General features: G+C 40.8%; 1 protein-coding gene across 2 annotated transcripts in view; it reads left to right on the top strand.

Annotated features, from left to right (window-relative positions):
* The first annotated feature begins 6,267 nt into the window (after window positions 1-6,267).
* Window positions 6,268-25,671, top strand: part of RAD18 (RAD18 E3 ubiquitin protein ligase) — a 97,480-nt gene continuing 78,076 nt past the window's right edge. The window contains exons 1-4 of one of the 2 annotated variants that reach the window (XM_043442113.1): window positions 6,268-6,503; window positions 10,239-10,320; window positions 16,376-16,437; window positions 18,067-18,137. In XM_043442113.1, the coding sequence (XP_043298048.1) occupies window positions 6,453-6,503; window positions 10,239-10,320; window positions 16,376-16,437; window positions 18,067-18,137 (266 nt within the window). In that variant the 5' untranslated portion in view covers window positions 6,268-6,452. The remainder of the gene's footprint in view (window positions 6,504-10,238; window positions 10,321-16,375; window positions 16,438-18,066; window positions 18,138-25,671) is intronic. The other variant, XM_043442112.1, reaches the window with a different exon arrangement.

Genomic DNA, 25,671 nt, shown 5'->3' with positions numbered 1-25,671 from the left:
ACCCACAGGGGTCATTTTTGTTAGCATCCCTATTTGACACATGAGGAGGGTGAGGTGCAGGGGCTTTAAGTCCAGGATTCCATATCTGCTCTGCTCCCGACGCCCCATCTCCATATAAACGCTTTGCCTCCCCACAGCACCCATGGCCTAAGAGGAGTACAGCCATCCCCAGGCATGTGAATGAGGACTCTAAGGCCAGATCGCCTGGCCCTCCCTGCCTTACCAGCCAAGAAGCCTCAGGAAAGTTCTCTGCGGTCTTGCCCCTCAGTTTCATCACCTCTAAAGCAGGGACAGTACCAGCGCCCACTGCGGAGGCATGTTGTGAGACGTAGGTAAGTTAGTGCATAAGACGTGCTTGGGACAGTGCCTGGCACAGAGAAAACCCTCAATACATGTAACTGCTATAAAGATGATCTTTCCTTCTGGAGAGTCCCAATTCCAGTGGCCCAGGCCCAAAGCCAAAGTTGTCCTTTTCCACAATGGGCCTTGGGGCCTTTGTGTAAGTCAGCTAGCTGACCGACTGCTCCTGGTGCAGAGGCCCACATGAGAACATACATGTTTACAAATGCATCTGTATTGAGCACTTGCTGTGTGCCACACACCATTCTAAGCAACTGACATGGACTATCTCATTCTCTTGCCACAGAGAAACTATAGGGTATTAACTATTATTGAGCCCATCAGGTTCAGAGAAGTAGTTACTTTCTGCAGAGCACACGGTTGATAAACAGTAAACCTGAATACTTGTGGAAGAGGCCAACTCAAAACAACAGAGGTGGCTGGCTACCCCCTGGGCCCCCATCCCTGCCCCCATATAAACTACCTTGTTTCCAATATGCCCAGCCTAGGTATCCATTTCAGCAATGTCAAACACATAGACACCCATGTCTGCACGGGCCCTTCGAGATTCCTGGTGGCCCCCAGATACACAGACACTACTTAGACAAGTGGCTGCAGGATGGCAGGATCAGGGCTGAATGTGACGCTTTGATGCTTAGAGGCCCAGCACAGGCCCCTTAGTGAACGTTTGATTAAATGCAAGGATCAGATGAAATAAATACATGTGGAATGCATGGGGTGATTTCTCCTCTGCATTTCCTTCTCAAAGCTTGGGCCCACATCCAGCCCAAATCCCTACTGCCCTCATGTGGCCATTTTAAAAATAGCAGGTGGGATCCGTGGGTCAGGAGCCGCGGGGATGATTACTTGAGCCGCGGATTGGCATCTGGAGGGGAAGGGAGGGAGTCTTGTGAGAACCGAATCCGCGGGATCTGACGTCATCTCCGGGTAGACAGTGCCGGAAGTGCGTTGATTTGTAGGAGACTCTACTGGAGTTGTAGAGGACTGCTTGTTGTGAGGAAAAACCACACATTTGGTGACCAGAAGTCTACAAAGTGAAGTGTCATGTAGGGCTAGTGAAGGAAACGCAGGGGAAGAGAGACGCAGTAGGGAGCAGTTGGATGTTCCCTAAATAGTTCGTCTAATTCAGTCCTGTAACTTGAGAGCTGGGTTTCAGTGTTTGATTAGGGTCAGTTTCAGCCTTTCCGGGCAGCATCGCTTCCTGGAGGGTGCGTTCTCCACATCATGTCACATCAAGGGCTCTGTGCTGTTCCGTTCCCCCTTCCAGGATGGCTGAGGTGGGCCAGCAGGTTCAGGTGGGTTCACCCTCAGCCCTCCACTGTGGCCTGATCATTTGGAACCTAAGTATCCCACCCCCAAGAACCCTACTGGTCTTACAATGATTTTATAATTTTGTTTCTTCTGTATTTATCAACTATAATTCTCATCCACAAAGGCTAGTATTTGCTTAAAATACAGTTCATTCTGGAAGAGAAGAATAAATGCTTAATTCTTTCTCCTTATTTATCAACTTTCAGAGTAAGAAACCAGTACAATCCCTACCTCCATTGGTTGAAAATGAGGACTTTCTTTGCTTCTGCTGAGATCCATTATAAATTCCTGGATTTTAAAATAGTCAGTGCATTCCAGTGAGTTACAGTCTATATTCTTTCTGTGGCTTAGGTCAGCAGGGGCAGCTTTAAGCTGGCTCCATTCATTTTGGGCAGCTTCCTCATTTGGGCACAAGAAGATTTCCCAGGCTCCTCTTGCACCTACTCTGCCCCAGGTCTAAAATGAGCCACATCTCCAAGGAGCCCTGATTCCTCTTCATGGGGACAGTATTTAGGGACCTGTGCACTAGTCAATGGTGGGGCTGAGATTTGAACTCAGGCAGTCTGACTCCAGAGCCGGTACTCTTAATCCCTCTGCCCTCTGGTTAACAATGGGTATTAATGATAATAACAGTCCTATTTATTACTATTACTCCTACTGCCATAACCAGCCACTCACTCGGTGTCAGTCACCTTAGTAGGTGCCTCCCAACATTTAAAAAACACAAAATTATTCTAAAAGCCCTCGGACACAGGCATTGTATTCTTATTTTTAAAAAGAGGAAACTGAAGCTCTGAAAGGTAAATGACTCATCCAAGATCACCTGATCAGTGGCAGAGCGTGGATGAAAACTGAGGTCTGTGTGACTCTGAATCTTGTTCCTTTAGTCAACAGAGAATTCTGTCCTGAGTGATTCCCACCCTGCCTCCTTCCGGTGGTCCCTAGCTCTGCTCCCTTAGCCCTAGGCACTGTCTGCGTCCCAGAGTCCCCAGGCCAGGTGATCCACACATCCTCATTCGAGGCTTGGCAGGGATCCTGGAGGAAGAACGGGGGATAGAGAGGAGTGTGATGAAGAGAGACCCCAAAAAGGAAGGTGGGGGGAGGGCCAAGACCTCTCAAGATATAACCAGACCAGGCCCTACATTCAGCTGGAAGAAAGTCCTTTGATTAAGGTTGTCAGATTTGGCAAATAAAACTACAAGATGCTCAGTTAAATTTGAATTTCAGATACACAGTGAATAATTTTTTAGTCTAAGTATGTCACATGCCATGTTTAGGATCTACTTATATTTAAGCTTCCCTGACCTGATAGCTCAGTTGGTAAAGAAACTGCCTGCAATGCAGGAGACCCCAGTTCAATTCCTGGGTTGGGAAGATCCGCTGGAGAAAGGATAGGCTACCCACCCCAGTATCCTTGGGCTTCCCTGTGGCTCGGCTGGTGAAGAATCCGCCTGTAATGTGGGAGACCTGGGTTCGATTCCTGGGTTGGGAAGATCTCCTACAGAAGGGAAAGGCTACCCACTCCAGTATTCTGGCCTGGAGAATTCCATGGACTGTATAGTCCACGGGGTCGCAAAGAGTCGGACACAACAGGGCCACTTTTACTTTCTGTTCTTAATCTGGCAGCCCTGTCCTGGATCCTCACAATAGGAGAGTCTACTGAGCACTGACTTGAGTTTTTTGTACAGAACATTTTGTTTTTACTTCTGAATAAGGAAGTACAATCTCTTTATTGATCTAACAGAAGGAGAAAGTCTGTGGAACCAGCAGCTTGTTAAAGGAGATTGACTCCCACGGGTGGATAAATATAATGGGGGGAGGGAAGACAGATGCTTTTTTTTTTCTGAGCTCAAAGTGGCTTTCAGAAACCTGCTTGTGCCCTCATGTGGACTTTCCTTCCCCGGGCTCAGAGGTGGGCTTGATCTGGTGCTGTTGAAGAGGGTGGGAAGGGAACTGCTCAGCCATGGAGATGATTTATGGGAATGTGGGCTTATTCCGGTGATTCACTCAGTCATTCAGTCTCACCAAGCAGCTGGTGGCAGGAACTCAGAGATGAATGGCATTGGGTGCCGCCCTGGAGGCTCTTCAGAGCCTGAGAGGTGGATTTGGACCCCAGGGTTCAACAAGTGATGCCTGCTTTTAAATCTGTCTTCATAGTTGAATGAAGAATCTGATTCTTTGTGACCCCATGGACTGTAGCCTGCCAGGCTCCTCTGTCCATGGGATTCTCCAGGCAAGAATACTGGAGTGGGTAGACATTCCCTTCTCCAGGGGATCTTCCCCATCCAGGGATTGAAGCTGGGTCTCCTGCATGGCAGGCAGTTTCTTTACCATCTGAGCCACCAGGGAAGCCCAGTTGAATGGGAAGCATGCATTTCTTTCTCTGTCTTCTCTCTCCCCTTCCTTCCCCATTCCTTTTTCTCTTTTCTCATCTCCTCTCTATCCTTTTCTCACCTCCTCAGTACTTTGCCACCTTAAACTGTGTAGCCAAATAGTCCCATAAAGGAACAATTACTGGTGCACTCAGACTTGGGATCTGCTCTTGGTCTCATTTTCCTTATCTTCCCAAGTCTACCCTCTCTCCCTGCATCTAGAACTAGGCTGTGCATCCAAGGAAGCTTGGATCCAATGTAGCCAGTGCATCCTGGAGTTCATTTACATTCCCTTTTCTGACTGGCTGACACAAACCCACTGCATCCCCTAACCTGCCACTCTCCACCTTCCTTTTGGAGCCCCACTAGGTCCAGCATCCTGGGTATCTTAGATCTCTGTCCTGAGGCCTTGTCTGCTCAGTTATTCCTCCATAAAGTGTCAATGGGTGATCCCTTCTGGTTTGGGGCTAAAAGATCTAGATTCAAGGCTGGACTTTGCCACTGATGAACTGTGTGATCTTGAATGAGTCCTTTTGCCTCTTTGAGCTTCAGTTCCTACATCTATAAAAGGGGATAATTCTCATGATGAGGGCCTTACGAGAATGTGCTGTATTGGTTAATATGGACTCTTAAGCTAGACTGCCCAAGTTAAGTCCTTCCTCTTCCACTTACTAGCAGAATTCCCTAAGTCAGTTAATCTGTATATTTCCCTTTCCTCATTTGATTGGAGTGAGCCTGAAATAAGTCAATATGTGTAAAAAAAATCTAGGACAGTGCTTTGTCCTCATAAGTGTCTTTGTCCTCATAAATGTCTTGGGCCTTATAAGTGTCAGCTATTATTATAAAGGCTATTAAAGTCCTCTGTCCAAATGCTATTAATATCATTACTGCCCAGTGAGTCTTTGGGCATAGACTGGGAAAAATCAATAAAGAACATCTCTGGCTCAACTAAGTACAAACTCTGGTCAGAGTTTCTTATGAAGAGGGTCCAAAGTAGTGAAGCCTCAACCTCTCTGAGTCTCAGTGTCTTTGTCTTTAAAATGGCAATGGCAGCCTCACTTCTGCCTACTTCAGAGGGAAGCTGTGACTGGCCAATGGTAAACACTTCAAAAAATGATTGCAGGAATGGATGAATGGACCACATGCGGTGGCAGTGGCAAGCCACAGGGGTCTTCCTGAGCAATATAACTGTGCTGACTTGCTGCCCATGAGACCTGGTGTGACAGGTCCACATCAGACAGCCTATCCATGAGTGCTGAGTTGAGCAGACAGTCTGGGTGATGTGCTGGTTGGCGCTTCATGTTTGGATAACAAGCACTCATACTCGCTCAGTGAGAGTATAAATGTATCAGTTCAGCCTTTTTGCAAAGTCATACAGTGCTTGCTATCGTGGTGTCAAAAGAGCACACAAATTGACTTAGTTCCATTTATAGGAAATTATCCACAGATATTCTGGCTCAGGTATGCCAAGATTTATATAGATAATGTGTTCACTGCAACTGTTTGCAATAATGAAAAACTGGCAACAACCTAAATGGTTGTCAGATGGGCACAGGTAAATAAATTGTCGTACATCTGCATTACGGACTACATAGCTATTAAAAGGAATGAAGTATATCTATATGTATTAACATGGAGAAGTCTCAGGATGTCTGTAGGTAAACAAACAGAAAAATTCAAGTTGACAGAGGTATACATTTAATATAATAACATTTGTGGGGAAAAACCCTGTATCTGCGTTTCTGCACAGGAAATATTTGGAAGGCTATGCTCCAAAGTTAAGATGTTAAATTAGGTTAACCATCCTATGCGAGAAAAGAACTCCTGTTTTAAGTCCAGAGGTTCTATTTGTAGCTTGGTCAAGGACTGCGTAACTCAAAGAAACTCTATTCACTTTTTCTGAGCCGAAGCTTTCTCCTGCGTAAACTAATAATGATAATACTTACCTTGCAATGTTGTGATGGAGTGAGATGGAGAAATGGATGTGAAAACCCTGGCTCTGAGCAGGGACAGATCTTTACAGCAATCAGAGAGGGCGACCGAAAGGAGGAGGCATGAGCCTAGGCTTGGAAAGGTTTGACAAGGCCTGGATACGGTTTGATTCTAGGCTGTCTTTTTTCTAAAATTCAACAGGCATTCATTTAGTAAGGGTACAGCACAAAACCCGCCTGTGAGCTTTTTAACCACACAGGTGCGCACAGACGTGTTGCCGGAGCCTGGCGCTTGAGCAATAAGAGCATCTTTGGCTGCGCTCCGCCCACGTACTGCAACTCCCAGCATGCTCTGCAAACGCGTCGGGCGCGTCGCGGACTGATGACGTAGCGCTGTAGCGCGGGGAATTTCGAGTGGCCGAGGAGCGCCGGAGACCAGCGGGTAGCGGACCCCCCCCCAGTTTCTTTAGAGGAGACCATGGATTCCCTGGTCGAGTCCCGGTGGCCTCCGGCCTTGGCAGTCATGAAGGTGAGTGCCCTGGGGAGTTCAGGGCCGTCTGGGCGACCGCGGGAGGCCAGCCCCACCTTAAGGAGGAGAAAGAACCGGGCGCCAGCGGCAAGCTGGGCCAGGGTACCCGGCTCTGCCCCGCTGCTTGCCAGCGCGTGACTCTGGGCCCCAGTTTCCTCCTCTGGCAAGTGCCGGGAACAGGCCTCGGTCACTGATGGTGAGCCGAGATTGGCCGTCGTATGGAACGGGATATTCTGCGGTTCAGCCACAACAACAGCAATGATCTTGAGAGAAACATTACTCCAAACAGTGGAAATGACAGTGACAGCTAATCTTTTCTTAGGGCTCACCGCGTGTCAGGCATTATGTAAACTCTCCCAGTACGTTAGTGGAGAATCTCCCACAGTGACACCGGACAGAGTTTGGCTGGATCTTGCATCAAAAAACATTTATTTAATCACCTAGCAAAGCAGGTAGTCTCCTTTATATTTTCTTTCATTTCTTTTACTTAGGCTCAAGAAGCCTAGTGCTAATTTGCGTTAAGTCCTCCCTGACTGTGTTCTCTTAACTTTTGTGCATCTCTCTCTCAGACAAATCTGGATTCTCGCTTAGACCAGCCTTTCATTTTATTGAAGTTTGTTACTATTAAATAACATTGATTTTTGCTCCATGGACAATAGTGGTGAGTCCTGGATTCCTATAGTGTTTGATCAAGAGCGAATACCCTGTGCTGTACTAGCTAAGAATCAGTTGCCTGGTTTTTCTCCTTGTTCTGTGATTATTTCAGGGTGTGACTGAGTAGGATCACGTTCTCCTTCTGTTGCTCCGTTTTGTTAACTAGGAATTACGCTGTCTGCCCCACTCACTCATAAGATGACTTTGAGGATTAAGTGAAGGGACTTGGAAGAGGTTAGTATCTGCTGTCATCGGTGTCATCTGAAGTGCTTGGTGACTTGAGATCTCCCCATAGTGAAAAGCTGACATCGTGGGAGGATTTTGGAAAGCTCTGGTTCTGTGTTTGTGGTGGCCTTGCCACCAGTGTACAGTGGAGAAGAGCATATATTGAGTTCTAGTGGTTCTGTGTTAGTCTGCCTCCTATTTAACTGTGTGACCTTGATTCGGTTACTTAACTTCGCTGAGCCTGAATTTCTTCAACTATAAACTGAAGACAGAAATAGTTCATATAGTTGGTTAAATGAGTTGATGTGTGTGGGTGGGGATCCTGTTTGGTTTATTCACAGTGCCTAACACAATGCCTGGCACATAGCAGGTGCTCAAAAATTATTTGCTTATCCATTGAAGGTTTTTTTGTTGTTTAGTCGCTAATTCGTGTCCGACTCTTTTGTGACCCCATGAGCTGTAGCCAGTCAGGCTCCTCTGTCCATGGGATTTCCCAGGCAAGAATACTGGAGTGGGTTGTTATTTCCTTCTCCAGGGGATCGTCCCAACCCAGGGATTGAGCCCACGCCTCCAACATTGGCAGGCAGATTCTTTTACCACTGAGCCATCTGGAAAGACCATCTAGAAGGTAGTAAGCATTAAATTAATATATCTTTATTATTATTATCAACACACAATGTGTTATTTCTCCCCCTGCTTTTTATTTGTTGTCATAAAGATTATAAATTGAATAAGGGGAGCGAAAGGTCTGTAACTTGTAAAGCTACCTGCTTTGTAGATTTAAGCGTATTTTATGTATTCCTACAAACTTCCACAGTGTCCTTTAGTGGCGGGTTCCATGTCTCTGGGTTGGCTGTCGCATGACAGCCTGAGTGTAGGATTCAGCACCAGAGTGTTCGGTGGTGTAACTGACTGAGCCCATATTAGAATCATGGAATCTGAAGGGCGAAAAGCCAGCCCCCACCACTATTCTAATTCCTTTTACAGTGTGTCCACCCATTTCTCTTCTGGTGTTTGCTTGAACTCCTCTAGGGACAAAGAATTAGCTGTTTCCAGAAGTAGCTCTATTTGGAGTTCTTTCTTATAATGAATAGAAATCAGACCCCAAATCCATAATTCCTAACTGAGGATCCATGGAAAAGTTTTGGTGTTTGGAATTACTGATATATTGTTTTCTGTATGTTTTTTTTAAGAAGAGAATTCACAATTTTCATTTATTTTTCAAAGGGATCTATGATCCCTAAAACTTAAGAACCATTGCTTGAATGATTCAGTCCTCTCACCTGTTCTGTACTTTCCCCTTCTACTTTCTGTAAGTTGAGGAAATCTCAGGGCATCCACTGAACTGGACGTTTGTACAGGAATGTTACAGCTCATCCGATGCGGTGTCACCTTCCACGGATCTTGCTCAGCACATCTGGCAGAACCGCTCCTCTCGGAGAGGATGGCAATCGTGACAGAAGCAAATAGACCAGGTGCCAGGTCTTTGGCTTCTGATTCTGCCTCTGCTCTTAATTGATTTTCAGCACAGTCCTCTAGCTTTTTGCATCAGGGGTAGATTACCACTCAAAATAATTGTAGATTTGGGCATTTGAATGTTTATTTCCCTGGTTTTACTGTACCAGAAATTTGTTTTTGACAGATTATAGGTGGATGTTTGTAGATAGTAGAAAAAATTAAAATTTAGAGTAGGATAAAGGAGAAAAAGTTATGTAGCATCCTACTATCCAGAGAGAACCGCTGTTTAATGTTTGCTCTTATTGTCCTTCAGTTTTTCTCATGTCTGCTTATGCACACACATACCCACAGTGTGTATCTGTATTTAAAATTTGGAATCACCGTGGAGTCAACTTCTTGGATTTGACTCCATTTGTAATCTCTATAGGCTTCATCTGTAAAATTGGCATATGGATGCTACAGACCTCCTAAGAAAATTAAACTACATAGTTCTGTTGTTATGTATTATTGTTGTAGATTCGTTCTCTGATTAATCTTTTTGTCAGTACTTTTAAATTTGGGCTTTCCAGGTGGTAAAGAAACCACCTGCTAAGCAGGAGAAGCGGGTTCGATCCTTGGGTCGGGAAGATCCCTTGGAGAAGGAAATGGCGAGCCACTCCAGTATTCTTTTTTTTTTTTTTTTGCACTCCAGTATTCTTGTCTGGGAAATCCCATGGACAGAGGAGCCTGGCGGGCTACAGTTCATGGGGTCACAAAGAAATGGACATGAATCAGCAACTAACAACAACTTTTAAATTTAGGTCAGACACTCACATGTTTCAAAAAGTATGTGAAATAGCACCTTGCCTGGTGGTGGAGCAGTTGAGACCCCACCGGGTAGTGCCATGCAGAAAGGCCTGGACTGACGGGCAGCAGGGAAGCCGGAAGTTTCCTGGTTGACCGATGGGCACTCTACAGTAGCCTGCTCTAGATACACGTTTACTCGTTTGTGAAGCAAGGGTCTTAGTTGGATACTTTCTGATGTTTGTCTGTAGTATTCCTTCATTTGGGGACCTTTCACCCAGCAGTGACTGTAGGCCAGGGAGTGGGGTCTGAAGAGGAGAAGGCTGGGATAGAAGCTGGAAACACTTGGCAAGTGGAACAATAGAGTAGGCCTCTTTTTTGTGAAGGGCTGGCAATATGGAGTGGAAATCTGAATAAGTCATATGGGGGAGGTTTTTCTCTACCTTGCAGTTTACGTGGACTTAACTTTTAAATTTATATCTATGACCCAGAAGTAGTATTAAATTATTTTTTTTTTAGGGGATGGAGAAAGAATTCTGTGGCAGATGCTCCAATTGGCAGATGTTCCCATCTTGGTGACTTTCTGATAGGTATATATGTATTTTTGTATTTCAGACAGTAGATGATTTGCTGCGGTGTGGAATTTGCTTTGAATATTTCAACATTGCAATGATGATTCCTCAGTGTTCACATAACTGTAAGTATGCATTGTTTCTCTGAGTTAGAAAAATGTGATTTTCACATAACGTGTTAATTTGACACCGAAGATAAGTACACATATTTATTTACACCTTTAGCCCCTCTCTCTTGAGGTTTTTGGAAGGTCTTTCCGCTATCTTCCTCTTGGATACTTTTATGCCTTTTATAACATTTATGGGAATAAAGATTTTGATCACTATATATGGTTATTTGTCCAGCACTTTTTAGATTTTAAATTTCATAATTTTTGTTTTTGACAGGGTACGAGATAGGTGGTTCAACCAACTAGTCCTTGGTGTAGAATTTTAAAGTTTAAAAATCCTTGTGGATGAGTTCTCCCACTCAAGACTATTACAGACAGTTTTATCACTTAACTTGCTTTGTGATGGTGGAAAGACTCACATATTGAAATGTGTCTGTACTTCACTTTGTGAGTCCAGTATGTACGCATTTTTATACTGTTGTTTGACGTATTTAGTACACAGGGGTGCACCTGTCCTTGTTCAGTATCTGGCTGTCCAGTTTATGGCTTATCTAGGCTTATGATCTTTCTTATTCTCTATCTTTGAGTTGATTTGTGTTGGAAAGTTAAAAAAAAATTAGGCTTAAAAATGGCTTTAGTGGGTAGTAGTAGCTTTGGTGGAAAAGTTTCCATAAAGAAGACATATAGTAGCAACATGGGCATGAGAGATAAGCTAAGATTGACATAGCTCTTCACTTACTAGGTGGGTGAGTTTTCAAAGGCCCATCATTTCTTCAAATGTGAAATTCTAGAGTAGTTTCTGCCTTAGGAGATGGTTGGGAGAGTCAGATGTAGCGAGTCCAAGGTCTGGCACATTATAGGGCGTGAGTAAGTCTTAGTTTCCTTCTAGGGTAGATTCATATTAGGAACCAACAGAAGTTTTGGGGATTGTTTCTAAATCTGTGTTAAAAGCTTCTTGATTTAGATATAATTTACATGTAACGAAAGGCATCCATTTCAAGCAGCAGTAAAGTGTATAAGTGTCAGTAAGTTTCAACAAATGTTTATACCATATAACAATTATGGTTAAGCTTGAACATTTCTATCACTGGATAGAGTTCTCTCCATGTCAGTCAGTATGGCCCCAGGGAATTTACATATGGGTCTGTTTCTGGATTCTCCTCTGTTCTGTTGTTCTTTATGTCTATATCCTTCACACTGTCTTAATTATTGTAGCCTTTTTAGTAAGTCTTCAAGTCAGGTTTTGTCGCTACTCCAACTTTGTTTTTCTTTATCAACATTGTTTTGGTTCTTTTAGGATCTTTGCATTTTGTATGCATTTTCATATAAATTTTAGAATCAGATTGTCGGTTTCTTTCCAAGAAAAAGCCTGCTGGGATGTTTACTGGGATTGCACTAAATCTAGAGATCAGTTTGAGGATAATTAACATCTTAACAGTGTTGTCTTCAATATATAATCTTTTGCCTCATATCTGTGGTACTGCACAACCTCTGGGACTGCAGCAAACTGCCCAGCTGTCTTTTGTTCCTCGTGGCCCCCAGGCACCCGTCAGCACTCTGAGTCAGGCAAAGTAGAAGCAGTCCCTCAGCTTCTGGAGAGACTGAGATGCTGGTCGCATCCTTCTCTCTTCTCTTTCACCAAAGGAGAAGCTGCTGAGCTGTACGCGCCTCCATCTGTACTGCGGGTCCTCTGGAGCAGCGGTCCTGTTCTTTTCTGTTCTCATTAGTCTCCCAGCTTCTAGAGTGAGTCTGTTCAGTGCTGTGGGTTGGGTGAGATAGTAACAAGTCTCTTAGGCAGCCTGCTGAAAAGTGGGAATGTTGGATGCATGTTCTTCCCTAAAGAGAAGCTAAGAGGTGGGCATTCCTCCTGTTTACTCCCAGGGGAGGAGTGATGGTGAATGATTGGGTCCTCATCCAAACCTTTGTTCTCAGTGACTCCGACCTGGTTCCTTTTCTTATCAGAGCTTTGATTCAGGCATGGTGCCCCAGGCATGTTCGGTTCCTGGGGCAGCCCCATGAGAAGTCTGAACTTTTCATCTGTGATTGAGTCTTCTGTCTCTCCTTTCCCTGGGAAAAGCTGGGAGTTATGAGTCTCTCTCTGATTATGTGGTGCTGAGCCAGGGATAGGAACTCTGGCAAGTGAGGGCCGCTTATTTCCTACCAGCTTTGATATGACTGATTTTGTGCTTGTCTTGGGGTATGTGAGCATCTGAACTGGTATCCGCATTTCTCACAAAGGGAGTTGGTTCCTGTCTTGTTGATTTGTGTTACTGTGGGGAAAGCCCCGGCTGGCTTCCTGTTCTGCCATCTTTGTGACATCACCCACTCACTCTGGCTAATCTACTGTCATACTAAGGTATGGTGCCCTGGGGTGTCTACTCAATGCCCAAGTGTTTAGTAAGGTTTCTCCAAACTGGCTGCTAGAAATTTTATGAACTCTTGGTCCTTTGTTACCACTCCACTTTTGGTTCTTTCCCTGGAAGTTGATCTTTGTCTGGCCTCATGGATCCCTGTATATGTGCAGATTTAAGTTCAGTCATAGAACTGAGTAGATACTTACGCAGGTTTCTGGAGGTCTTCGCATATGTGGAGCTTCTTTCTTTTTGGTACTCTGCTGTGTGAATTATAGCTGCGTGGATTGCCCTGAACTCTGATCTTTGTTTCCTCAACTAGCAAGACTGATGGGCCTTTGGCTTTCCTTCCTGTGCTGTGGTCAAGAAATTGCATATGGGCAGGTATCCTGGGCTGTGGTAGAACTTCTCTCATTTCTATAGTTGTCCAAAGTCTGAAAATAGAGAGTTTTTTCATATTTCCCCCCAGTGTTTTAGTTGTTTGTAGGAGAGTAACTTTGAATATTGGTTACTTTCTCTTGGACAAACATGGAAGTCTACTCTGTAGAATTTAATTATGTCATTTTAGGGAAGAAAGATGACTTTTTAAATTAATTTCGTGAACCCTACTTAGCTGAAAAATTGGTCTTTACTTCCATTCTCTTTTTTTCTTGTTTCTTTGTCACATACAGTTATCACTGATGTCATTATTTATCTAAGAAATCGGTGGAGAGTACTTCCAATAATGATAATTTATTTTACGAGTGGTTATTTTTCATATTCTACCTGTCATGACTCAGTACACTTTTCTACTAATCACCCATTGTCACAGGTTCCCTCAAGACTAAAAGTTGCTCTGGGTCTATAATTGTGTTAATGACACAAAAACCCCCAGAGCTTAGTAGGAGGGAGACTTAGCTGTCATACTCTGCTGTCATCCTGGATTGACTGGAATTAGTGACCCAGAATCCTAGCCACTTTGCTGGTCCTTAAACATTTCAGGATTTGTCTTTTTACATTCCTTCATTCTGTTTTCCTGTGTTTAGATTTTTCAGTGTGGGTAACAAACACTACATTTGCGTATCTGCTGCTATTAAGCTTTGAGTGAGGTGCAGTGGCAGAATGTGAGGCAATTAAATTGATCCAAATTCATGTTGTTAAAGGCTACTTTTGTGGGGAGAGGGCCTGAGCTTACTCCCATCCATAAAACACCATTAAGTGAGAAATGTTCTCACTAATAGATTGATCTGCTCAAGTGCCAGTTTGCTTTGCATTTGCGCGGTTTTTCTGACTAGATAGTGGGAGATGCTCAAATATTTACTGCTAGATGAAATTATTGGCTTTTAGGTACTATTAAATTACCACTATTTTAGAGATGAACCAGCAGTCATTTTTCTTTTCCTTTTGTGAATTTTGACCACTAAATTAATTGAGGCTTATACTGGAATAAAAAGTAACTTAATTTTACTAAAAAAAAAAAGAGATGTGAAGTGTTCCATTTATTGACATTTGCTCAACTAACAGGCAGTGTAATATTCTTTCAGACAAATAATCAGTGTTATTCTTCTTTTTCATTCTTATGAGGCAGCATTGTGAAACAAGACAGGGAAGAAGAGAGAGTTATTATATACGGAAAGAACATGCAATTACGCACAACCGCACTTACAGAAATGCTGGAGTGCTGGTCGATAGTTGAAAGGACGTTATTCTCTTACTAGCTCACTGGTCACTTAACACTGGAATTGGAGGCAGAGGCCAGCTTTCCTCAGCTTTGAAAGGATCTCCTATTCCTTTCAAACTTGGAACTGGATTTTCTCTATTTTAATTGGACCCTTCAGAATTATTTTTGAGATGGTTTATTTTCTCATAAAATCCTTAAGATCACATGCCAAAAGGTTTGGTTTAAGTTTTAGCAACTTGATTTTTACTGTGAGGATGCTACGCTCTTCTGATACATAAAAGCCAGTAGATGGCTGTATCCTGTTGGAGATGAGAAATACCTCCTTCCCTGGGCTTGCTTGTTTCTATGAAGCTACCCTTTATTTCCTGGTTTTACTCTTCCTTCCCCCACCCTATACACATGGCTCACAGTTGAGCTTTGGGGTGGAAAACAAACTTCACAGGTGATTTAAATAAAGCCACGTAGGAATACATGGTTCGAAGGTCTTCAGCTGCTCTACTTTGAAATATGGTTGCTCACTGGAAAATAAATTATGCTGGTCTGCAGTTCACCAGCACATATTTGGTAGTAGGCTGGGAAGTTGAAAGTAAGCCAAGGGCTTGATCTGCTTTGGACTAGTGTCTGGTCTCCATATTTCAGAAGAAAACACAGATGAGATTATGCAGAAGAGAAAGCAGTGGCCTCATTTTACATACCCTAGTACGTGTGGAGGTACTGATTAGATACTAGAAGTATGTTAAAAGCATGGACTCTGGTACTTCCCTTTGCCACCTATTAACTCCACGATCACGGGCAAGTTGACTAAGCTCTATGCTGTGTTTTCCTTCTCATAAAATGGGATTCAGAGCTGCTATAAGGATTGAAAGTGTTCATACATCTACCATGCTTAACACAGAGCACACAGTAAGTGCACAATATTATGTTAATGAAATTGCCAATATTTGTCTCTTTTTTTTTTGACTTACCATAAAGTTTCATATGGTTCAACCTAGTAACAAAAACATATTAATTTTTAATAAATAATTGTTATTCAATCAGAATCACTTATTATGGTTGTGATTTATTGGTCACAGTTCATTGGTTCAGTATGACTAGGGGTAGAGTCTGTTAGACCACTTCACTAAGGTGTGTGTGTGTTAGTCACTCAGGCATGCCTGACTCTTTGCAACTCCATGGACTGTAGAAATATCTGCACCAATTAGTTAGCTCTGTCCATGGGATTTTCGAGGCAAGAATACGGGAGTGGGTTGCCATTCCCTTCTCCAGGGGATCTTCCTGACCCAGGGATCGAACCTGGGTGTCGTGCATTGCAGGCAGATTCTTTACTGTCTGAGCCACTGTGGATCCCCTTCACTAAAGTGAATTTGTGCTAATAGCGCATTAGCTACTAGTACAGTACCATTCTATTTGTCAGGTTTTAGGAGACCATTTTACACTGCCTTGGGTGTGCAGAATTTAGTTCATGCCAATTTCTACTTATTGTTAAAACTTAGTACATTGTCCTTAATACACTGAATTATATGTAATTGCCTCACTGCTTTCCTTGAGGTCAAGAACCTTTCCTTATAACAGCGCTTGCTGCAAAAGTATTTGTTAAATGCAGGATGAAGGACGTTATTTACAGAGTTAGGATGTAGAAATCCCTAATTTGATAATCTGGTATATATTATTTCTTAACACACATATAGATCTTGTTTCAAAATGTATATTTTAGAATGCTTGGCAGTGGAGATATCTGACGTGTTTATATAAAACTATCCTAGTTCTTACTTTGTTTCCTTCATTTTACAGATGGAAGATACAGAGAAAGATACCTATTGCTTATAGAGTTGTGACTCAGGATTACTATTATTTGATATGTATCGCTTTCCTAAGAATGCTACTAAGTCATATTTGCAACTGTGTATAGTTAGAGTCCATGTACTAGAATTTTAAGATTATAATGATAGACCTTAGAGGGTGGAAATATTCTAGGGCTTAAAATAACTAGTTAGAAGTTAGGTTCCAATATTATTATACAGCTTAACTAATTGATTATGTTGCATTTGTGTTTTTGCAGACTGTTCTCTTTGTATAAGAAAATTTCTGTCCTATAAAACACAATGTCCAACTTGTTGTGTGGTGAGTTTTTTTCTTTTCCTTTTTTCCTTTAAAGCTAACTAATTGGTCAGATATTTCTGCTTTATGTATGCACATAAGCCATGGGAAGATGCATGATTATTGAATTAAGCTATATAAAAAACATTTTCAGAAAAGACTTCTAAAATACATATATGGAGAACTGGGCTTTGTTCAACTGTTCATTAAGATTTCTGATAACCTAAATGTTTCTTAGGAAGAAAAAGCTAATGTTAAGATCAGGATATAGCACACTTTAAATCTTATGAACTATGTTTTTTTTTTTGTCTTTGATGGCCTTTTTTATTATTATTATTATTTTTAAAACACTCTAAGTCTCCGCATCAATTTAGCTATTCATGGGCGAGAAAGGGCTCAGAGAAGAGACCTCTGACAGTACAATGTCTTCTGTACCACACACCTTCATGCTCAGAGTATCTGGTGATGGATAGAGAGAGGGTGAGGCCCATGGAGCGCAGGGCTTGTTCCTGGCAGGGGATCACCGGCAGAGTCCCGGCCCCCGCTTTCCAGAGGCCTGTTAGCAGCCGAGGTGTCTATGGCCCTGATGCCAGAGGAGTTATCTATTTTCAGGATAAGCAGAGGCTGGCTGGCTGCTGGAGACTGAGTTGGGGACCTTTGACCAGTGCCCGCCTGTATTCAGAACAGCATCACGAGTGATGAACTATGTTTTTTATGACTCCTCATTTTTAAAAATTTCTCAACTTGGGTAGAAAATCTGATGGAAGGATCATTTATTTGCAAAGGATTGATATTTTAGTATTTGTGCAGCAGGCAAAGATTCAGTTTAACTGGCCCCTTACCTCTTGCCCAAATCAGACCTTCAGGGAAAACACCAGAAAATTTGTTACAGTTTTCAAAATATTTCATGTAGTTGAAATAGGTGAAAAGGTAGGTAAAAAGGGAAAGGAAATGGAGGAAGTAAAGAAAGAAAAAGAAGTGGTAGGGTCTGGTGGATAGGACACTGGGGCTAGTTAAAGGGTTTCGGTTCTAGTTTGGTAGGTTGTTGGTGTCAGGATGTCATTGAATTCACTCTGCTTTCAAGTCTAAGTTCTACAATAACTAGGGATGCTGCTGTCCTCAAGGTGGTATCATCACAGAGATTAACTGTATGCAAAATATTCATGCTGTTCATTCTTCATGCTATTCATTCTTCATGCTAAATAACTACCAGGTTTATTGTTTTCCTCTTGCGTTCCTGAACACCGGTCTTGTTTTTAAAGTTGCTTTGAGCATCTCAGGCTCTTCCTGCATTACTGCTTAAAAGAGCATCTCTGTTCTTTGAAGGAGAAATTTTGAGGGGAACTTGTGTGCTGCCATTTTGAAGAAGGATTCTTGCTCATATTAGGTTTTATTTTAGGCTGTATAAAGGGCATATGTTTTTACCAGATGCTTTGGAGAGTTTTGAATCAGACTTCCAGTCAGCAGATAGTGATTCACTGTTTTAAAATTCCATATTAGTATGAGATAAATGAACTTTATTTTGAGGCTTTCCTGGAAGACTTAGTGGGATGGGGAGTCTCAGGAGGATGGGGCACACATTTTCAAAAATGAGATTATGACAAGTTAATTATTGTTGCTGACCTTTTTCCATCTGCTGTTTTTCTTTTCTAGACAGTCACAGAGCCGGACCTGAAAAATAACCGTGTTTTAGATGAACTGGTAAAAAGCTTGAATTTTGCACGGTATGATTTAATTTTGTGACTAATCCCTAACTGCTTTTGCCTTTGATATGTGTTCCCCCCTTTACTCTTTGAACTTCTGAGGGTTAGGGAATGCAGTGTTGCATATTTGGGGTAAAAGAAAGGATGCGACCATAGGCGTTAATCACATGTGAACAATCTGATCATATTAAGAGTCTTTTTCTTTACTTAACAGAAAATCTCCTGTATGAAAAACAAGTTAGAATGTAAATTTGGGAACTTTTGAGTAGTTCAGAAATACTTCAGCTTCATCTTTTGTTTTTCCTGCCCCGCATTAGAATCAGCCATGTTCCCAAGGAGCCCTGGTTCCTTTCTTTGGGGAGTGGTATTTAGAAATCAGGATCTGGAGCTGGGTATGCTCATTATTACTGGGGTGTCATTGCTTCTAAACCCTCTCAGTGGACAGAGCTGGGTAGCACATGCATGTGTATGTGTACACACATATGTATTACGGTTTCTGTGTCTGTTATATATTAATCCACTAATTCTTACTCTGATTTGCTCAGCATGTATAAAATGATGTGTAACGTGAAATATGTAATTGCTGGTGCTTTATGATGTGTAGTTTTACTTCTCAACTGTCAAGTGCGTGATGGTATTGAGCGAGCAGTCACCCAGAGGGATTTAAAAAGATATGTTCTATCAGATGATATGTTGACTTATTTTTAGTTTTAATCATGCAAGCCAAGCAAGAATTTTTAGTAGGAATGTACTGTATTTAGTTAATGGCTAGGTGGCTACATACTTAAGTGCAGTGACTTCCAAACTTGTTGGAATATTCTTAGAAGTACATTACATTGCTCCCAAAACTGTAAAGAAATTTCTTCCAATAGAATTGCAAGTTTATTCACTGGTTTGCATCCTAAAGGTGATCAGATTTACTCCTTTGAACTTGCCTAATGTGGCATTCTAGAAATTGGTTGGTTATTACCTTAAGCAAAGTCATGAGAAGGTGGTATACTTTGCTAGATTAAGACACTCTGAGAGTCTCTGATGCTCATAATTAAAGTGATAGCTTTTCTCCTTTTTATTTATTTATCTTTAGCTGTGCTGGGTCTTCGTTGCTGCACAGGCTTTCTCTGGTTGTGATGAGTGGGGGCTGCTCTCTAGGTGCAGTGCGGGGCTTCTCATCGTGATGGCTTCTCTTGTTGTGGAGCCTTTAACATTTGTGGCACATGAGCTTAATAATTGCAGTTCCGGGACTCTAGAGCACAGGTTTACTAGTTGTGGTGCATGGGCTTAGTTGCTCCACAGCATGTGGGATCTTCCTGGACCAAGAACTGAACTCATGTCTCCTGCGTTGGCAGTCAGATTCTTTACCACTGAGCCATCCAGGAAGTCCTGCTTTTTCTTATTTCAAAGTCCTTCATCAGTTAGATTTTGAAGTCCATGAGAAAAGATGGAGCTGTATATTTAGAAAGGAACTGATTGGGGATTAAAAAAAAAAAAAGAACTGATGGACTCTCTGCTTTTCTCTGACATGGTAAAACTGTATCTCATGGCTGCTTTTTTTCCCCAGCTGGTATTGAAAGCTTAACAACCTGCCTGCTAGGAAACAAGGAGTGTTACAAAGAACAGCATCTGTTTGTTGAAGAGAAGTTATCAGTATCTTTGGGTTCATAGATCCTTTGGTAACTTAAAGGGAAGCCTTGGAATGATTGCAGTCTCTTCTCTCCTCCCCGAAGAAACAGGGTATTTAAGTATTCTTTATAGTGGGTTTGGTGAGGTAGGAAGCCTTGTCTGTAGATTTGGGATGGATTTGATAATTTGCTTCTCCGTCTGCCTTGGAATTGCCTCATGGTGAACATTTCTTGGATATTTGTCATATCTAAAGTGCTGTGGTACTTCATTTGCAAAATTAATAGAGATAAAATTCAAGCTATTCAGTTTCATTACTTTTTTGAAATCTGGATTAAGATCAGTGAGGGAGGAAGTTTAATTTTATGAATAAAGTATAAGATATTTATAGTTTGTTAATTTTATTTCGTCCTCTGTTTCCCATCTGTCATTGCCATTTTATGATATTATGATTTTTTAAAATGTAATCTTCTAAACCAAATACCAAAAGAGTATTGGAAATAATTCCAGAGGTTTTTGGGAACAGGGCTGACGTGCAGATCTTATATTTTCTTCTTTCACCTTTTATTTTCAAGGAACAAGTTTGTCCACCCCCCTCCTCAGTTTTACTTAAAATAATGTTCTTAAGAAACTGTTGTGTTTATATATAACATTTAGAATATATTTATTAGATTTTTAAATACAGATTTAGAATGTATTTATTTGGAAATTTATTTAGAATGTTGTTGTCTAAGTGGAACTTGATTCTTGACCTAAGTAAGAAAATGTTGTTTTTGTATTTTTGCATAGCAGCCAGTTTGCATGTGTATTATAATTTTTATAGCTTCAGCATGTAGAGCATCATTTATTGCTTTGGTTTATACATTGATGAGGTATGAATTTTTCTCCAGGTGCTTATTTCAAGTTTAAAAATTTAAACAAAGAGGATGTAGAATATAATTTCACCTTCCCTTATAGCATAGTTTAAAGCAGACTAGGTTTGGGTTCAGGCAGAACTAGGTTTCCATCTTGACCCTACTTGATTTTTTTTTTTAATTTTATTTTTAACTGGAGGATAATTACAATATTGTGATGGTTGCACAGACTTCAGACCCTACTGGTTTTGATACGAGTGCGATCAAGATATTAATCCTTTTTAGCTTCTTTTCCACATTGAAAGACGGGAATAATATTGTGGACACTTTGAGGAATTGCTGTAAGGATTAGACATGAAGAGATATATTAAAAGATACCCAGCGTAGTACTGTATCTGGAACAGAGGAACCTAAGAAAATGTTCCTATCATTACTACCCTATATATTTTATGTACTGATATTGTGTTGCTCTGATACATGTATGGGCATGCCCTGTGGAGCTGATGAGAACTTGTGCTTGGTGGGCCTCTGCCTGTTTAACCAAATGGTCCCAGGTTGCATGTCCTGGGTTGTAACAAGTATTGGCAGGGACTTTGACTAGTTACCAAAGTTCATGGACTTGATTGCATGGGTTTTATGACTGCCCATGTTTACCCAGAGACCTGTTTTCACTTTTGATTCTTAGCCACATTTTGAAAAGGTGAAGTTATTGTCTAGTCAACTAACGGGCACGATTTTCCTATATTTTATTGAGTCACAATTATTTTGAAAGTCCAGTTCATCCAGTTTGAATGTCTGTGATGAATGCTGTGAGGTGTTGTAATGCCAACTCAATTTAATATATAGGAGTGATGGAAATTGAAGGAAAGATTAGCAATTCAACTTTAAGTGTCAGTTTTGTAATTAATATTTTCACACAGCTCATTTTTAAGTTATGTAAATTGCCATAAACAGTCTCATGGTTATAAATACCAATTATTACATTCATGGCTTCCAGATTTATGGCTGGAAGCAATGAATGGCTTCTCAGCTAGATCTCTTTCCAAGATATCAGCCTCATGTATCCAACTGCTTGTCTCAATTACCTCTGCTTGGACCTCTTAAAACCAAAACTAAACTCTGGTTCCCTCTGCTGTCCCCCCCTCAAACCCCACTCCCAATCTGCTGCTCTGCGGTCTTTCTTTACTTAGTAAATGGCAGCTCCCTCCTTTCATTTGCTCAGGCCAAAAACCTTAAAGTCATTTTGCCCTCTCTCTTTCGCACTCACTCTGTTGTTCCATAAGTAAATCCCATTGGCTCTATCTTTGCTGTCCCTGCGGAATCTGACAAGGGCAGCAACCTAAGTGATCCTTGAAAATAAAAAGTAGGTCATACTGCATGTTGTTCAGAGGTGGTTTCCTGTCTCACTGGAGGGAAACCGCTGTTTGTCTCTGAGTCCTCCCAGCCCTGCTGAGCAGGCTCCCTGACTTATTCACCTGCTTCTTCTCCTTGGGTCATTCTGCTCCAGTCACAGTGACCTCTCTCTGCTTCTCAAACCTGCTAATCACACTCTGATCTTACAGACTTTGTACTTACAAAGTGAAACAGTGTTTCCCTAGATGTTCACATCGTTTAATTCTCCACTTTCTTTGGACTCTGTTTTCCATAGGCATCTTCTCAGTGAGATTGGTGACCATCCTGTAAAGAGTACCGCCCCCTCCTCATTGTTCGCTTCCTCCCCCACATAGTACTTTTTACCGATGTTAAGAGTGTCTATTCTCTGTTCCTTTACCATGGTGTAAGATTCATAAGGATAGAAACTGCTCTATTCTATGATATTTCCACTGCTGAAATTAGCAGGAACATGGAAAAGTTAATGAATATTGACTTTAACATGAGGCACAACGTTATTATTGCCATGGTGCCACTCTCTGCCACGTTCCTTTTTGGCATGTGTTGAAGTAAGAGAGCAAATTGGAAGAGGAAGATGCATCTGAATTGTGAATAAAAATGAAAAGGAGTTCTCTCTAGGATAGACACTTTGCTGAAAGGTGTACCCTGGTAGTAGCTTGAAACTGATTTATCAATGACAGCTTTATCCAGCAATTGAATAGTGTGCCTTTTACTTTGTTATAGTGAGATGAAAGCTTTTCTGAGAACCTTCTTTGAACCAAACCCAGATCCTAGAAGAGAAAGCCTTGTAACGATTGCCGTTCTTTATTTTTACTTTATTTCTGTTTCCTCACAAAGATGTATTTTCTTTGTAGGAAAGTTTTTAATTACATCTGAATCTCTTTAATATATACTACTACTCTTCAAGTTTCTGTTTTTCCTTTGTTGGCTTTGTTGAGTAGGTTTTTTCAAAGAATTTGTCCATTTCATCTAAAATTATAACTTTATTGGTATAAAGTATCTATAATATCCTCTTATTATCTTTGAATTTCTGTGAGGATTTTAGTGATATCTCCTTTTACCTCTTTCTGTGTTTTGTATTTTCACTCATCTTTCTTGCTTATTCTTGGTAGGGCTTTCCTGATTTTGTTCATTTTTTTCACAGAACCAGCTCTTGGCTTTACTAATTTTCTTTTGTATGTTTACTTTTTCACTATTATCTGTTATTACTATCTTCTTTGGGTGTAATTTGATGTTAATTTCCTAACCTTTTATATTGGAAATTTAGGACATTGATTTTCAGTTTTTCTATTAACTTATAAATTGTTCACTAATGAACTGTTTTGGTGAACCCCAGAGCTGTTGTTCAATTCAGAATATTTTCTGATCTTCATTGTTGTTTGACTTAGGGAATTATTTAGAAGTGTGGTGCTTCATTTCTTAACATTTGGAGATTTTCTAGTTATTTTTCCATTATTGAGTTTCATGTGAATTCACAGTGGTCACAGAAGATATACTGAATTATTTCCTTCCTTGTAAATTTCTTGAGACATTTCCTACTTTATGGCCCAGAACATGGTCTGTGCTAATGAATATGCCATGTATACTTGAAAATATTGTATATTCTCCATTGGTGAGATGTGATGTTTTTAATTTGTTAATTGTATCAATTTGGTTAATTGGATTGGTTCAGATCTTCTGTATTCTTACTGATTCTTATCTGCTTTGTTCGAGTGGTGTGTTTAAATGCATATTCACTTTTTTTTAAACCAACGATTATTGTGAACTGGCTTTATCTGTTTTTAGTTCTGTCCATTTTTGCTTTATACATTTGAAACTATGCTATGAAATGAATAAAGTTTATAATTTTATGGCTTCTAATTAAATTTATCATTTTGTCAAAGTGAGATGCACCAATTTCTCAATGCTTTTGCCTTAAGATCTGTTTTGTCTGTTGTTAGTGTTGTCACATTGACTTTCTTTTGGTTTGTATTTATTTACGTGGTATGTCTTTTCTCATCCTTTTTCCCCTAATCTTTCTGCATCTTTATAAAATGGCTTCTTTTAAACAGCATATAGTTGCATTTTATTTTATTTTTTAATCTAGTCTGACAAGTTTTGTCTTTCAGTTAGAGTATGTATCATTGTATTTAATTGGTTACAGTAATATTTTTGCATTATTTAATTCCTCTTTTTTACTGTTTTGAGTTATTTTACTTCCACATATGTTATAAATTCCCTAAGACATTGCTAGGGATGTCAATACTGCTGTATTTAGCCACATACTTTCTTTTTCTGGGGTTGTTGATTCTTGTTGACACTTTATATGCTTCTATCTATAATCATTTTCTCTACGCTCAAGAATAGTTATTACAGTATTTCTTGTCTGCTGATGAAGAATTCTTATAGTTTTTGTTTGCTTGAGAATGTATTTTGCATTCATTCTGGAAGAATATTTTCAATAGGAATAGGATTCAGTTTGTTTTTTTACCTGTACTTTTAAGATGTCATTCTGTTATCTTCTTTCTTCTATAGTCTTTGTTGACAGGTCAGTGATATTTCTTACTGTTATTTCCTTAGAGCCATTGTTCTTAAGTGGGAGTGATTTTGCTTTCTTTACCTCCTTCTCCAAGAAGGAGGTAAACCAACATGTTTTGGTTGTCCTAGTGTGAGGTTAGGGGTGTTATGCTGTTGACGTTTCTGTAAGGCACAGAACAGTCTCTACAGCAAAATATTATTTGACTCAGTGTTGGTAATGCCAAGGTTGAGGAACTGTGCCTTAGAGGTAGTATATCTTATTTTTCTCTGGTTGTTTAAAAGATTTTCTCTGTCCATGGCTGATTCATGTCAATGTATGACAAAAACCACTACAATATTGTAAAGTAATTAGCCTCCAACTAATAAAAATAAATGAAAAAAAGATTTTCTCTGTATTTTTTTCAGTAGTTTGGTTATGTTTTGCCTAGATTTCATTTTCTTTGTTTATCCTTTGGGGATGGATTTTAATTCCCTCTTAAGTATACACTATTTTATTTATTTGTCTATTTTTTCTTTTTTCGTTAACATATTGGTCATAGTTCTTTTGAAATTCTTCTAATGCTACTCAGATCACTTCTGGATCTGCTTCTAATGACTTTTTTGTCTCTTGATTAGTGGCTAATGTCTTCTTTGCATGCCTAGTGATTTTTAAATGTGTGTTGAATATTATGAATGAAATGTTATAGAGGCTGTGAATTGTCTTCCTTTGAAAGATGTTGAATTTTGTTCTGACAGGCAGTTAAATTCCTAGCTCCTCACTTATTCCGTCAAGGCCTGGTTTGATTTCTGTTAGATTTGCTCTGCTTCACTTTTGTTTCTTTTTCTAGAGGAGGATCCTTCTTAAGGTGTAGCCTTTGTGGGGTTTCAGCTGAGTGTCTAGAATCTTTACTAGAGCCTCTCAACTTTGGCCAGGCTCATGTTCCAACAGTTTCCCTGCACCGACCTTTAGAATCTCAGCTTCACGACATCTGCTTCCTGTCCAGTGTTCTGTGACTTTGTCTTAGGCCTCTGCAGCCCCGGAGATGACCAGTCATTGAGGAGCATTTCTCAGCAGATTTTTAGGGTGTTTGTGGCTACTCCCTGCTCAGCGCCCTGTGCCTCCAGTCCTCGCAGCCTTTGCCCAGAGCTCTAATCTCTGTTCTCTCTACCCAGAAAGATCACTGGTCCCTGTTGAC

The sequence above is a fragment of the Cervus canadensis genome, chromosome 22 (genome assembly GCF_019320065.1).
Source record: "Cervus canadensis isolate Bull #8, Minnesota chromosome 22, ASM1932006v1, whole genome shotgun sequence".
Lineage (NCBI taxonomy): Eukaryota > Metazoa > Chordata > Mammalia > Artiodactyla > Cervidae > Cervus > Cervus canadensis.
This window is presented reverse-complemented; position numbering and strand designations above follow the sequence as displayed.